Raw genomic sequence first — 15,493 nt, forward strand, 5'->3', positions numbered from 1 at the left:
TCCTCTCCACAGGGCCCGACAGCAGGGCTCGCCAGAAATTATGGCCCCGTAATTGGGTAGAGGGCTTTAGGGGAGATATGGTAGTTTTGCGTGAGTGTGTGTGTGTGTGTGTGTGTGTGAAGGGGCAGACAGAGGATATGCCTCACTAGAACTCACTTTTAGGTAAAAAAGGGTGCTGTTAACTGTATTGTTTTAGACGTAGTGATGTGATGTATGAGGCTGCCAAAGCTGGAGAAACTGGAGGTGTTTCAGGCCAGTTGAGACAAGATCCTCACACAAGATGAGACGTGATGTCACATTCTCTGTCTCCTCGCAGGCCTCCGTAACCTTACACACACGTACACGCACACATTTCTCTTCCTCTGCACATTTTTCACTCCTCACCCTGTCGCTTTCTCTCCTCTTGCCTCCTTTCATTATCTTTCACTTTCCCTCCTCTTTTGTCATCTTCAGCCCCTCATGTTTTGTTTTTCTTCTTTTTTGTCAGAGCGATTGCAAAGGCAGTAAAAGTTATTGATAGCTCCAATAGTGGATGAATCGTGTTGAGATAACCACATGTGGAGCCAGACTGTACACCCCCCTCCTAAAACTTCTCTAATTTAATAACGGTCTCTCCTCGGCCACCCCCAAACCGCCTAAGGAACTGCTCCACAGGGAGTGTGTACGTGCCTGCCTCTCCATGTGAGCCCTCTTAGCTGTACGCACATGTTTTTTGTGATCGGGATAGGTTGATCCCAGACCCTCCTCGCTATCCGACTCTGAAGAATCTGCGCTTTTTTGGCATAAGTTAAAAGCTCTCCGCTTGAATTCTTGTGCAGCACTCCCCCCTTTTTTTGCTGCAGAAAACAGAGACATGTATCTGCACAACGTGAACTCACAACACGTTGCACAAACATGTTATAATTCAGACACACACACACACACAGGCCTCCTACTGCTACACATAAAGATGATGAATGCACTGTCTCTCTAAAAATATTTAAGTGTGCCTTGCCAAGCAGCCCTGGTGCGGGAGGTCTGCTTCACTTTATGAATACCATCAATCCTCCATCCCTGCACCAAGCACACACACACACACACACTCAGAGGAATACATATGCACGCTCACACACCTGAGAGGCACCCATGCGGGGTTCTTCCTGTGAAGAATACGGGGCGTTAGAGTTGTGGGGGGGTTAAAAGGTGTAACTGGAGGAATTTTGGAGAAGCAGGCAGGAGGAGGAATTAGGGATGATAGGAGGAGGAGGGGTGGCTGTAAAAACAGCACCTGATTGATTTAGCAAATGGAGCGCCACACGGTCCCTCTTTAAGCCCCCCCCCCCCCCAACGCACACACCACTTAGCTTGACATGTCCTGGCTGGGATTCTCATCTTTCAGAATAAGAGCTGAAACGGAGTCAGAGTTAGAGTTTTAGTGTTTGTCTGTGTGTGTGCCTGCTTTCAAAGCTCCCCCAGACACACACACACACACACACACACACACACAGAGAGAGAGAGAGATGCACGGTGAATAAATCATCTCTCCTGCAGTCAGTGGTGGAATGTAACTAAGTACATTAACTCAAGTACTGTACTTAAGAAAGATTTCAGGTACTTGGACTTCACAGTATTTTCTTCATGCCACTTTTAAGCTTTTAATATGTTTAAAAGTTTAAAAGTGTTTTAATTAATGACAGTTTATACAAGTACAACTGCAACGATTAGCTGAGTAATCAATCAGTTGATTGAGGGAAAACTGTTTGCTAAATGTTTTGATAAACATTTTCTCCCCCGATTTTTAAAATAATTTTGAGGGTGATTTTTTCCCCCTAGTTTTTTTTAAATCATTTTAATTATTTATTTATTTTAAATGATTGAGTTTTTTGGTGTGATTTCTCTCCATCTTAATAATTTATTTATTTATTGCTGTTTTTTCTTATAATTTGAGTTATTACGGTGTTTTTTTTTTCCTTAAAAAAAAGTTTTTAAGGGGTTTTCTATTGGGTACTGTTACTTTTAATACTTAAAGTATATTTTCTTGATTATACTTACTTTCTTTCACCTAAGTTACATATTTAATGCAGGACTTTTACTTGTAACAGAGTGTTTTCAAGTAAATGATCTTAATACTTCTCCACCTCTGTCTTTGTTTAGTGCTTCGAATTAATCACTAAGATGTCCCTATCAGTAGATACGCCGGCTCTTAACTAAACGTTCTTTATTGAATTAGAGCTGTATACAAAGTCTCATCAGCTGACTGTGTATACCAGCAGCTTCTTGCCAGAGAAAGCTGCCGCTCCAAGAAAAACACACCAGCTAAAGCACCTCTGGAAAAAATGGAGAGAGGCCATGTTTGTTAAGAATAAATCAACAAAGGCTGGTAGACGCTTAATTACGTTCCTAGAGATTAATCTTTCATTTCACTGCTCGACTATTTTCCCTCTCTTGTGCGGCTTCACTCTACTTCAAATCTATAAAATGGCAGAACCCCCCCGCTAAGATTTTTGTGGGTATTTCCTTTTTTCCGGCTTCTTAAGAGCAACAGTTTTTCAGTTTCCTCTCAAACTGGATATCTCTCTTTGAAACTCTATAGGATGGACACCTCTCACCTTTGACCCCGTGGCCAGGCCTCTGGGCCGCTCAGGCGGAGGCGGGTTTTAAGGAGGTCAGAGGTCACATGAGTGTCTGTGCTGTGCAGACTGTGTGTCTGCGGGACACAGTCGCAGCACATGGCCCCAGTAATCCCACTCCACCCATTTCCCACAGAATCTGAACCGGCTCCAGTCACAGGATAATGTTTGACAGGATTAATGACACCTACTCGAATGTTACAGACACTACTTTCAGGCTTTGGATTTATCTGAAGTGGCGTGGACTAAGTAAAACAGAAAAATTAGCCAGAGATATAAAATTCCGGTGACTTAAAGCAGATCATGTTTAAACAAAATTCCAAAATAGGGGTTTTCTTTCAAAGAGAAGGACACTGGAGACGTTGTGGGAATATGGTTACGCTACAAATATGGAGAGACACCAGATATGGAAACTGCAGTTATTATAGAGTTTATTATTACTGAGAATATTGTGGTTTTCTGCTTCTAAAGCGGAGGACTGACTGTATACATGTGCAGTTAGACGTGATTTACACTGTGTATTAAGGCGATGAAAGACGCCACTGACTTCTCCCCTCACCCTCTTGTGTTTTCCAGAGCTTCGGGACTTTGAGCCTGACGACCAGCAGGAGATCGAAGTCGATGAAGGCAACACGGCTGTTATTGAATGTCACCTCCCCGAAAGCCAGCCCAAGGCCCAGGTCCGCTACAGCGTCAAACAGGAGTGGCTTGAAACATCCAAAGGTACTGAGCTGCTTCAATTCATTAGGATTTCCCATAATCAGCCCCTACTTCCCTCTTAATTCTCATACTATCTTCATAATTTACCGGAATGCTACAATCCTGCTATCAGGCCCATTATAAAGGCAGTGATAAGGGTATTATCTCGAGAATGTTGAAACATGGGAATGCAAGTTGTTTATTTTTCAAACTATTTACTTCTAACTTGCCTGTAAGAGAAGAAAAGCTCCAGTGGTTTGTGGCTGGTATGCTGATGATGCCTGGGAGCTGTAGGTACTGATATCTGCAGCTTATCTCTGAGGAAATGAATACCACATTGAAGAGCACTCACTGACTGGTCTCAGACTCTATGGCGCCACCTTGTGGTCCGTCCTGACAGTGCGAGCATGCGCTGGAATGGCACATAGTACTCATGTTACACACACTGTTTCACAATATGGACTTGATTTATCTGTGGTTCCTATTTGTCTTGGTCATACTCGTGTATTTTCTTATATATTTCATTATACTTTTTAAAAATAAGTATGTAAAACCTGATCTCATGTTATAGCACATTATCCTCCATGGATCTTTTGCATAGTTTTCTTTAAAGTTTTGACATTACTTTTATATTTAGGAATTTGATTTTTTGTCCTTTCTATTTCATGTCCTAATCCTTACTTTTACCTAAATTATGGACCCTTTTTATGGACATGAATAACATGTCTATGATCTGTTTTTTTGAGCATCCTGTTTGCATGTAAACACCATATCCTGATTATAATCATAACTGGAATAAGCCTTTTACATGGACTTAAAGTTGTTTTGGTGTCCAACTAACTGAATTGTAGGCATAATATTGAATGTTTTTTGTTTTTTTTTTTACAAATTAAGTTATTTATATACAAAAAAAGGAAATATCGAGCTCAACTTTGACCTTTGACCCTCATTCAAACTTTTCCAGTGCATATCTAGTGGATCAGGCCAATTTCCATTTAATCTTTCACTTTGTTGTTGATTACAGTCAGCAATACACCGTATGATAATCGTAACTTAGGTAGAACTGAGTGATTTATCATCAAACTAACCATTTAAAGGAAAGATTCAGCTTTTTTTAAAGTGTGACTGTATGAAGTGCTTATCTATAGTAAAGCTTCCTGTTTGTAGAATAGACATGATTAGCACTGCAGAGGCTCATTAATGCATTTCTTTGGATTATTGTAATGTGAATAAGAATAAATACATACATTTGTAGTTTAAAAAAACCCTCCTTACTCCGATGGTTCAGTAACAACTCATTTGGACCAAATTAGAGAAACTAATACTAATTAAATTTTTCCCAGTTCTTGAAATTACAGGTTGCAGGACCCAAACAGAACATTATACATATACATATTGAATGAGCAAGAGACAAATAAAACTTTTGAATCTTAAACCATCTAAAGCAATAACTGCCCCTACAGACACTAGCCATATGTGTGCACTCTGATTCATTATTGCTTCTTTAGGCTTTAAGAGCAAACTGACATTTGTTTGTTTGTTCCTCTGCAGGGAACTACCTCATCATGCCATCAGGGAACCTGCAGATAGCCAATGCCACGCAGGACGATGAGGGGCCGTACAAGTGTGCTGCCTACAACCCCGTCACTCAGGAGGTCAAAACATCAACCTCTGCTGACCGCCTGCGCATTCGACGTGAGTCATCACCTCCAACACTGTTTTGATGAGACAGAACATAAAGTTCTTCAGTTGCATCGCAGCTTCTAATAATAAACTAAAGATGTGCAGGAAGAAGTATTCTTGGGTCAAACTGAAATATTAACTGGTCTTAGAGTAAGTATACATCAGAAAAGACATTAGAGAGTTTGTAACTGTTGCTGCAGACACATGTGGTGCACATGTGGCTCACTCTGTGTGACTTTTATTGTCCTGCCAGGATGCATTTAGTCACAGGTGATGACGCACTCTTGTTTGTGCATCCTCAAAGCCAGAGATGATAGTGCTTCACATTGTGATTTAAAAACTTTGCATTCGGTATTTCCAGCCCCAGCATGCATACAAGCAATGTAAAGAAATGGAGAAGGTTGGAAAATGTGCACAGACTTTTTCCACATTATATTGACGTCTTTTCCAGGCTCCACCTCAGAGGCAGCTCGCATCATTTACCCACCGGCGTCTCGTTCCATCATGGTGACCAAAGGCCAGCGGCTGGTGCTGGAGTGCGTGGCCAGTGGCATTCCCACTCCTCAGGTCAAATGGGCAAAAGATGGGCAGGACCTGCGCTCCCATAACAACACGCGCTTCCTGCTCAGCAACCTACTGATCGATGCGGTGGGCGAGGCCGACTCGGGCACTTACATCTGCAGAGCGGACAATGGCATAGAGTCTGGCGGCTCTGCAACGGTGCTTTATGATGTGCAAGTGTTTGGTGAGTAAAGTGGAAGAGTGGAGTAAGGGGGGCAGTTGTGCGTCGGCTGCTTTGGGTTTTCATTAGATTTGTTTTGATAGTCTTTTATATAAAGACCTTGAACTAATCTGTTAAGCGCAGTTTAATATAAAAGTTTTTCATTGTGAATGGATTTTGTTCATTTGACTCTGCAAAGTTTTGTCTGTGTCATGGATTTAATAATTAGACTGACTCCTGTTTGGCGGACAGTGAAGACAGGTCTCTGTATGTGTGCATGCAGTCATGTGTGTGAGAAGCATGTAAGGTCGGGCGGCGTTGTGTAAGAAAACGTTTGTGGAGACAGAGCTCTCTTTTCTGCAGCGGGACTTGATTGAGTGTGTCTAGGTTATGGATGACTGTTTTTACAGTGATTTTCTGTGTGTGTGTGTGTGTGTGTGTGTGTGTGTGTGTGTGTGTGTGTGTGTGTGTGTGTGTGTGTGTGTGTGTGTGTGCGTGTTTGTGTGTGTGTGTGTGTGTGTGTGTGTGTGTGTGTGTGTGTGTGTGTGTGTGTGTGTTGTGGGCTTGTCTCTCTGCAGCTGGCTCTAATTAAAGCCAGAGAGCTGCTGTAGCTGTAATGAGCTCTGTCTTTCCCTGATTCACAAGCAGCCAACCATCAACTCGCTGGCCTGGCCCCGCCTGCCTGGCTCTGTACACCCCCCAGCCCCCCACCCCCCCTGTCATACAGCCTTTACAAACCCACACGAGTATGATTGTGATTTTACTCACACACACACGTGCCTATGCACGTGACATTATTGATGCTTAGCCTTAAAAAAAAGTTGTAATTAATAGAATAACAGTAATTCTCTGCTGATTAATTGCCTCAGCTCTTATGAAAATAACCACTGACACTCTGCACAATCACACCTATGCCCCCACACACACACACATTCACGCCATTTCTAAGGTTTCTAACCAGGTGTTTAACTTGTCTCCTGCAGAGCCTCCTCAGGTGACGGTGGAGCTGCAGCAGCAGGAGGTCGTGTATGGAGAGACGGTGCGTTTCACCTGCCAGGCCCGCGGTAAACCCACTCCCTCAGTGATGTGGCTTCACAATGCCCGTCCTCTTGCCCCATCTTCCCGCCACCGCGTCAGCTCCCGGATGCTGCGTGTTTCCAACGTGGGCCCTCAGGATGACGGACTTTACCAGTGCATGGCTGAGAACGGGGTGGGCAGCTCGCAGGCCTCCGCTCGCCTCATTACAATATCAACCGGTAAGGCAGTTGGTAATTTCTTAGAAATGTAACTCTTTTGTATCACAGCTTTTAGATTTCAGCATGGATGTCCTTTTCTTTTTAGGGATTCCATCCAGGGGAAAGCTACCCTCCATCTATCGGCCACTCAGCCCAGATAAGGTGCTGAGAGAGCAGCCGCCTGTGAGGCCGGGAGCTGCCGGTGCCATGTTGCCTCTTGACTGCTCTGAGTTGCCGGGACACATCCTGCCCGCAGACGCCCCCATCATCCTCAGCCAGCCACGCACGGGCAAGGCCGACTACTATGAACTCACCTGGAGGCCGCGGCATGAGCGAGGAGCCCCTGTGCTGGAGTATATGGTCAAATACAGAAAGGTACTGCAATCAGTGCACTGCGCTCTTAATAAAAATATATGAATGAAAATGATATTATTTCTAAACTAGCAGTGCTAATGATTCAGGGAGATTTAGTGGTGAGGATTGCAGATTGCATCCAGCTGAAACTTCTCCTGGCTAGAGTTCCTTCGGTGTTTTTTGTTTAGAAGGTTTTGAGCTGAATCATCCGCAGAGGTCAGGACAAACAGACCAGATGATTAATACCAGTAAAAACATTAAATAAAGCAGTTTCACATTTATGAATTTGCTTGTTGCAAAGTGGCCGCTAACTAATGTGGTTGATCCAAAAACATAATTGCCCCTACCTTGAGTGTTTGGTTTGTCCATTCTGGGCTACTGTAGAAACATGGCTGTGCAACATGGAGGAGGATCTACTATGTAGATGTAAAACATAATAAAAACACAGCAGCTGTGTTCAAAACCGTTCCCTGTCATGGAAATAGTGTACTATATATTGTATTTGCCGTTTTGTCAGAGTGTTCGAATTCTTATCGGTTAATTTCATTCACTATATAGAGCACTATAAAATACCCATAATGCACAGCAATTTGAGTGTACATTTAACTCCCGCAGTGCAGTCGTGTATTTCCGGAGGAAGAAAAATTCCCGTGTAGTGACCAAAATCTCATTCGGTTTTTCCATATGTAGCTTGCTTTTTAACACACACTACATAAAGAAGAGTGAGTGAGTGAGTTGATGGTTTTGAACACAGCTAAGGATTCTTATTTTCAGGTGATTATACACTAAAGAAAACATATTTATGATATCCAATATATCCCCCTAAATCCCTCACACTGGACCTTTATGTTTTTCAACAAACATGTTTATGTTCTTTGTCAGTAATTTTTCCCTCTGTGTGTGTGTGTGTGTGTCTCTCTCAGGTGGGAGACCCTTTGGCAGACTGGACCTCCAGCAGCATCTCAGGCGCCCTGCACAAGCTGACTTTGGCCAAGCTGCAGCCAGACAGCCTGTATGAGGTGGAGATGGCTGCCAAAAACTGTGCAGGTTTAGGACAACCTGCTATGATGACCTTCAGGACTGGCAGGGGTAACAATCTAATTCTTCCCCTCCTTTGACACTTAAACAAATCAGAAAATATACATGTTTTCAAAGGTTGCTCCTCGTGGTTTTAATATTTTAGTATTTTGTATTCATTGATCTTATCATTTCTATTCTGTTTCTGTTTTGAATTTGTCTACACATTATGATATTGCCTGGCATTTTTCACTCCCATTTATTGATGTTATTGTGCCTTTTTAAAGTTGTAACTACTATTTGTATAAATAACTTTGACTTGATTTTGAAATACTGTTATGATAGCACCACACTGAGAGAAAGTTAGTGTGCTTACATCAGCATTTAGCTCAAAGCACAGCCGCACAGTGCTGCTAGCATGGCTGTGGACGTCTTAAAATGTTATTCCTGCCTTAGAGGAGAATTTAATTAAAATTTTACTTGGCTCAAAGGGCAGCTCTTTATTTTAAACTCTGATCTAACTGTGTTTTCATGTCTCCAGGTCGCAGAGGTCCAGGGCAAAATGACCCACCGAAAACTCCCGCTGTTCCTTCGCCAAGCCTTTCTCGTAAGTGTCCTCCAATCCTCTTTGACCTCACTATGCACCTTTGCAAACTCCATCTCCTATTAACGATACTAACTATAAAAAATCACTTCTACTTAATTGTAACGTGATGTTCTTATCATTCTCCTTTTTTACTAACATGTAAACTTTTCAATCTCTTTTTCCCTTCTGTCTCTGAAGGATGAGCTCTCAGTAAGTGCTGAATGTGATGTGTTTTTCCTTCACTGATATGATTTACAGAATGGTTTCTGCGAGTTTATGTCCTCTATCTGACACCATTCCTCCTCCTTCGCAGCTCCCGAAGCCCCCGACAAGCCCACAGTCTCCACTGCGACGGAAACGTCGGCCTACGTGACTTGGATTCCTCGCGGTAACCGTGGCTTCCCAATCCAGTCATTTCGGGTGGAGTACAAGAAGGTGAAGAAGGCAGGGGAGGACTGGGTGACAGCGGTGGAAAACATCCCCCCGTCGCGTCTGTCTGTGGAGATCACGGGCCTGGAGAAAGGTCGGCCATCTTCCTTACACAGAGTTGTTATTATTCGCAGCAGTTTATTCTGAGTCAGGGGGAGAAGTAGGATGTCGTACCATATAATTACGGCAATGATGTCCTGCATAATTACATTCCCACGGCCCGTAAATTCATCAACATAATGAGTGTTGTTACAGTCATTTCAGTAATTGCGGGCATCAATCAAAACCATAACCAAGTCGCTCAAAAGGAAAACATAAAGTGATGTGAAGACAAACATCATTAGTCAACACAATATAGGGCTTCATTCTAGGCAGCTCGCAGCCCCCAGAGACAGATTAGTGATGGTTATCCCTCTCCCTGTAGGTACTTCGTACAAGTTTCGTGTCGTGGCGGTGAATGTAATCGGTTCCAGTCCTCCCAGTGCCCCTTCGAAGGCGTACACAGTGGAAGGCGGGAGAACCCATGAGCGCCCTGTCGATGGACCCTACATCACCTATAATGAAGCCATCAATGAGACGACCATCATGCTCAAATGGACGGTAAGCAGTGATGGACAAAGTATCTGAAAGCCACACTTGAGTAAAAGTACAGATATCCATCCTGAAAATGACTTTGGTCGAAGTTAAAGTCATCTTAGAATATTACTTGAGTAAAAATCTTAAAGTATCTGATATTTACTGAACTTTAATATCAAAAGTGATTTAATGTTAAATGTACTTAAGTAGTGAAGGTAAAAGCACAAGTAAATGCTGTTAATAAAAAAAGCGAACAATCAGAATTTTGAGAATTATAAAGTTTATTTCTTCGTAGCACAGAGCACCTTCAAAATTTAGCGAATCTCTTGAAGAAAAACAAGGTCTTTTTTTCATAACTTACAGGATTTAAAGATCTCTGATTTCTTCAATAACCCGTTTGTGCACTCCTCTTTTCCTTCCATGTTTTGTAGTAAGTAACTAAAATGCGTGGGGGAAATGTAGTGGTGTAAAAGTTTACATTGTTTTTAAGAAATCTAATTTAGGAAGTTGACAGACATATAAAAAACTCAAGTAAACTACAGATCCTCCCAAAAAAGTACTTAAGTACTGTAACGAGGTAATAATAATTTGTTAAAGCACACAACTGATGTTAGTGACTGAAAGACAAAACAATGTTTTTTTTTGCAGTGCATTGTTTAGTGATTTCATTGTAACATGATTTATTTGCCTCTCAACAGTACACTCCCGTAAACAACACGCCCATCTACGGTTTCTACATCTACTACCGGCCGACGGACAGCGATAATGACAGTGACTATAAGAAGGATGTGGTGGAGGGAGACAGATACTGGCATTTAATCACTGACCTGCAGCCGGAGACCGCCTACGACATCAAGATGCAGAGCTTCAACGAGAAGGGCGAGAGTGAATTTGGCAACGTGGTGATCCTTGAAACGCACGGTGAGGTCATTTTTGGGCATGGCTGTAACATAATATTTAGATTGACAGAGGCGTAGGTTTTGTTTAAGCATCGGAGGTTTTGGGGTTCTCTGGTAGAAAATAGGCGAGTCTTATTTTTCTTGCATTGTGGTGAATTTTATGCACAAATTTGTGCCTTTTCTGCATCAATTTATGTTGTAAATGTCTTGAATTCTGTCAAAATAAAAGTCCTCTGTTACTTTCAGGTTTTTATTGGCAATGTTCTAAATATTGTGGGGACGGCGTCCTCTGTTTCCCCCTGAAATCGACACCCGTGCAGGCTGATTTTGATGTATCTGCTCTTTTTAAACATTTTTTTCATTTTTATCTCCTCAGCTCGTCCTAATCACCAGCGGCCTACTCCAGCAGAGACCCCAGACGTCGGGGTGGGACACTCAGGCGGACTCGTGCCTCGGCCCGGCGACCTCCCCTACCTCATAGTCGGTATCGTCCTGGGAGCCTTCGTCTTCATCATCGTTGCCTTCATCCCCTTCTGCCTTTGGAGAGCGTGGGCCAAACAGAGTGAGTGCTCCTCGCTGTTCCTGTTTGCAGTCGTCGAAATATTAACCTCAGCATCTGTGTAATCATCTTTTTCTGCTTATTTCAGAGCAAACCTCCGACTTGTGTTTCCCTGCTGTGGCCGCCCCCGTGTCGTCATGCCAGTACACCATGGTTCCCCTCCAGGGACTTGCCCTGGTTGGCCACTGCCCGCTGGACAGCCACATGACGGCGCCACATGGCGTCTACCCTGCTAATGGAGACTACACCCCGAATGGCAAACCTCACCACCCCACACACTGTCTGCCAGGGCTGCAGCAGGTAAAATAAACTGCTCATTATTCTGGAGGTTGTTAATAAGCCGTCCATGTTATGTGTTGAATATATGATGCATGTGCTCTCATTTTCTGCAGGACGAGGTGGACTGTGATATGGAGTGTGACACGTTGTTGCCACAGACGGTGTCAAATGGGCATGTGCCTGTTTACCACTACCCCACCAGGTACGTTTACATATTACACTCATATACACAATATGTAGCCTTTTTAATTCCAGCCTCGGGACCTTTGTGGCATGTCATCCCACTCTCTCTCTCCTCCTGTCAAAGTCTACTTAGTCATCTATCAAAAAAAGGTGAAAAATGTCCCCAATTTAAAAAAAAAAAATCTAATCTTCAAAAAAAAAATAAAAAATGGGGAAGCAAAAATCAATGCTAAAGATAAAAAAAAACACAAATCATGTTAAATGTTAATGTTTTAGTTGATCTGTACACAAATTATTTTTTTGATATTTGATTTTACTCAAATTTTGACTGATTTAATAATGAATCTGTCCTTAAACTGGTGCCAAAACACTGAGTCAATTAATCAATTAGACATCAGTTGTTTTCTTCTTTTTTTGTATTAACAGTTCAATCATCAGTAATTTATTAGGCAACACACCAAACATTTCTGCTTTTTTGATATATATATATTTTTAATAGCAAATGATTTTACATGTATTTTTGCCAGAATCAGAAAAGGATCATTCACCAAGTAGGTTTTCACTTACAGGGAATTTGCTTTGGTTTTTGGTGCAAACGTTAAACATAAAATGAACATATTAAGAGGAATAAAAATAATTAAAAATAAGGCAAAGTATTGCAACACTTAAGAACTTAAATATAGAACAGACATTTAATATATTTTTTAATATTTTTGGGGTGACCTCTGGCTCATATGATAGCGTATGTAGGCCTCACTCATTGGCTCTGAATCTGACCTGCAGCCCTTTGCTGCTTGTTATACCCCCTTCCTTTATCTCCCACTTTCCTGTCACTCCCCAGCTTTTCTTTCATGAAGGCAATAAAAAGCTGTAAAAAAATCTAAAACAACAATTTTACTGAAAATATTCAGAAGTACCAACCTTTTCTTCATCTCCTTTAGTGGTCCAGATCATCGAGGACAGAGTTGCTGTCCTCCTGATGACTCCACTCTTCAGCTCCTTGACTCCTCTCATCAACACCTCGGTTCACAGGAACAGGGAGGTGACAGCAGCTTGTGTGGTGGAGATAAAGCCGAGGATGGCATCACATACAGTACGTGTGAAGACTTTGATTTGCTATTAGTTAAAAGCGCTTTTTTTGTACAGACACATTTAAAACATAGCTTTTCTTGCACGTGATGATCCTGCAGTTCCTGTGTCCAAAGATGTAGGTTTTAAGTACTCAAGGTGAAACAATGAACATGCTCATCTTATTTTTTTAAACCGTCAACTAATTATTTTGGACCTGCTATTTTTTTCCTCCCTTGTGCAGAGTCAGCATCCTTCCCTCTCCTCTCTCTAGAAGACGAAGGTATTTTTACCACATCATCTTCAGCAGCCACAACACCACAGTCCCAAGACACAGCGATACAGAAAGTGAACATCCTCCCAAATGAAGCCTCCCCTGTGGACGAAGGGGCAGCCAACACAACAGATGCATAAAAGACTGTTAAACACACAGAAGAAAACAAGAGAAAATATTTATTTTTGTATCACAGATATTTATATATTTATGCTTTTGTACATATGTGTCTGATTATACTGTATATAAGGTTATTTTCATATTGAAAAAGAAAAGCTGAACTCTGTCTGCGTTTCCCGGGGAGGGAAGTTTGCTATTCCTTGTGTGGAGAAGATCAGTCAGGGGACCTTAAATCTGCAGGGGATTCCTCTCAGTTCAGCACTTCATGTCAAGACCCTCCTCACGTCATTCCTCACAGATACCCTCCATCATAAATGTTTGGACCTTAGGTACTTAGCTTTACGTACAACTGAAAGAAAGGGACAATTCAAACCAGTCCGATGCTGTAATTATGAGGTGCTTCATTGCCGTTTAGTTTTGCTTCATCACGTTTTCAAAACACAACTGTCTGTCATTTTGTATAGCAATAACACAAATGTATTATGCATCGCTCATCATTAACAAACTATTAACAAGTGTATGCAACATAAATCATTCTGTTTCAGTAGTGTACAAGAGATTATATATTGTATAGTTATTTATTTTTTTGATTTTATGTTATTTTTTTAAATCACTGAATGGGAGAGATTCTGGAAAAAAAAACAAATCTTTAACTCAGTCATTGATAAGCTGAACTTTATACTGCAACCACTTCTGTGTTTACTCATTTGCTGGTTACCAAATGACTGCCAGGTGAGGGCGCTGTGACAGGTGTGTCAGTATTATTCCTCCCTCACAGGTTGGTGCATAAGTATTAGTCTTTGCCAGAGACATCTGCAATCGAAATGAAGGAGATCCTGAATCTACACTCCCCTTATCAGTGTAGCCGCTCTGTGGTTGCACATGCTGGAGCACTATTGCATGTAAATAAAAGCTTATGAAATTGACAAGTGTTTGGTGCATCTTTTTCATCTTGAGACATTTAGGTGTGCTAACGACACTGCACACTGGCTAAAGTCATAGATGAAGCTATTAACCTTTGAAAGACATCTCTGTTCTTGTGCCTTCAGACGCTGTTCACAAGTATTTAAACCTTTGAACCTGGAGCAAATTAGTTCGATTTCTATCAAAAACATAGACAAAAAGGCAGTTGGCAATTTGGTAAGAAATGTCCCACAAATTGCAAGATATTAGTAGATGTAGATATATATTTTTTTAATTCTTTATTTGTTTAGACAGCAGTTTATGTCGCAGAAATACACAAAGATGGACAGAGGTTGTTTTTTTTAAAGAAATTTAGCCAGGTTGCTCGGGTTTCACAGGGTTAAAATGCTTTTTATAGAAAAACTAGGTCCGACCATGCTATTTAGCTAGACCATGCATTAGCTGGACAGGAAGTATTTCAAGAGTGCCGGGACTTTTAACTACGCATGTATCACTCCGCATACCAGGTGTTTTGAGTCATTAATTTACGTTGACCGGCTAAGTCAACCGACTTTACGGGTCGTGTAACAAACAACACCGCAAAGAGGAACATATTTCCTATTACCTTTTGAGATAAATAATGACTGGTCGTCAGAAAAGTACAAAAGGAAGGAAAGACGCCTGGATACTTCACTGCAAATCTCCAGGTATGCTCATATGACACCAGAAGATCACAGGTGTGCCTGCAAGGCGACTGTCAACACACTACAGTGATCGCCAGTTAATTAGAAAAACAGATAAATGTACGATATACAACGTGATAGCCTGTGGTAAGGTATGGATCTACATAAAGCAGCAAGCTAGTGTGCAGTAATGTTTATGTGTTGCTCTAAAAGTCTAAGAACTATTTGTGTCAGCAGAGACAAATAAATCATTATAGGGATGGTTCCGTTTTTTCTAAGTGGGGTTGTATTAGGTACTTATCTTTTGTCAATGTATTACTTTACTTTTCCATCAGACAGCCAAATAACGGCTTCAGTTTCACATGTATGCTCTTGTTAAAGCCGCCAGACTCCACTGACAAAAACAGTAATTTTGACTTGCTGAACACCTGGAGCTGCTGGTCTAACGCTGCCTAGATCTGTTAGTTTGTGTTGTTTTGCAACTTTGGTGAATTTGAAATAGATTGTCGAAATGCCAAATTCACACAATTACACTGTAAAAATGGCTGATATGACACCTTAAGTTCCCTGTTGGAAGTACCTTATACAACCCCACTTCAAAAAATGTGAATTAACC

At 41.7% G+C, this 15,493-nt stretch overlaps 1 protein-coding gene across 2 annotated transcripts in view; it reads left to right on the top strand.

Moving 5' to 3' along the window:
* Nucleotides 1-14,220, top strand: part of boc (BOC cell adhesion associated, oncogene regulated) — a 34,942-nt gene extending 20,722 nt beyond the window's left edge. For both annotated transcript variants that reach the window (XM_042510646.2, XM_088071823.1), the window contains exons 4-18: nucleotides 3,186-3,332; nucleotides 4,860-5,003; nucleotides 5,443-5,736; nucleotides 6,696-6,968; nucleotides 7,054-7,322; nucleotides 8,225-8,390; nucleotides 8,860-8,925; nucleotides 9,218-9,427; nucleotides 9,758-9,933; nucleotides 10,608-10,830; nucleotides 11,185-11,370; nucleotides 11,456-11,667; nucleotides 11,760-11,848; nucleotides 12,771-12,922; nucleotides 13,142-14,220. In XM_042510646.2, coding sequence (XP_042366580.1) covers nucleotides 3,186-3,332; nucleotides 4,860-5,003; nucleotides 5,443-5,736; nucleotides 6,696-6,968; nucleotides 7,054-7,322; nucleotides 8,225-8,390; nucleotides 8,860-8,925; nucleotides 9,218-9,427; nucleotides 9,758-9,933; nucleotides 10,608-10,830; nucleotides 11,185-11,370; nucleotides 11,456-11,667; nucleotides 11,760-11,848; nucleotides 12,771-12,922; nucleotides 13,142-13,311 — 2,777 coding nt within the window. In that variant the 3' untranslated portion in view covers nucleotides 13,312-14,220. The remainder of the gene's footprint in view (nucleotides 1-3,185; nucleotides 3,333-4,859; nucleotides 5,004-5,442; nucleotides 5,737-6,695; nucleotides 6,969-7,053; nucleotides 7,323-8,224; nucleotides 8,391-8,859; nucleotides 8,926-9,217; nucleotides 9,428-9,757; nucleotides 9,934-10,607; nucleotides 10,831-11,184; nucleotides 11,371-11,455; nucleotides 11,668-11,759; nucleotides 11,849-12,770; nucleotides 12,923-13,141) is intronic.
* The last annotated feature ends 1,273 nt before the right edge of the window (nucleotides 14,221-15,493 follow it).

The sequence above is a fragment of the Plectropomus leopardus genome, chromosome 21, assembly GCF_026936395.1.
Source record: "Plectropomus leopardus strain MGB_pleo_1.0 chromosome 21, ASM2693639v1, whole genome shotgun sequence".
NCBI classification, from domain to species: domain Eukaryota; kingdom Metazoa; phylum Chordata; class Actinopteri; order Perciformes; family Serranidae; genus Plectropomus; species Plectropomus leopardus.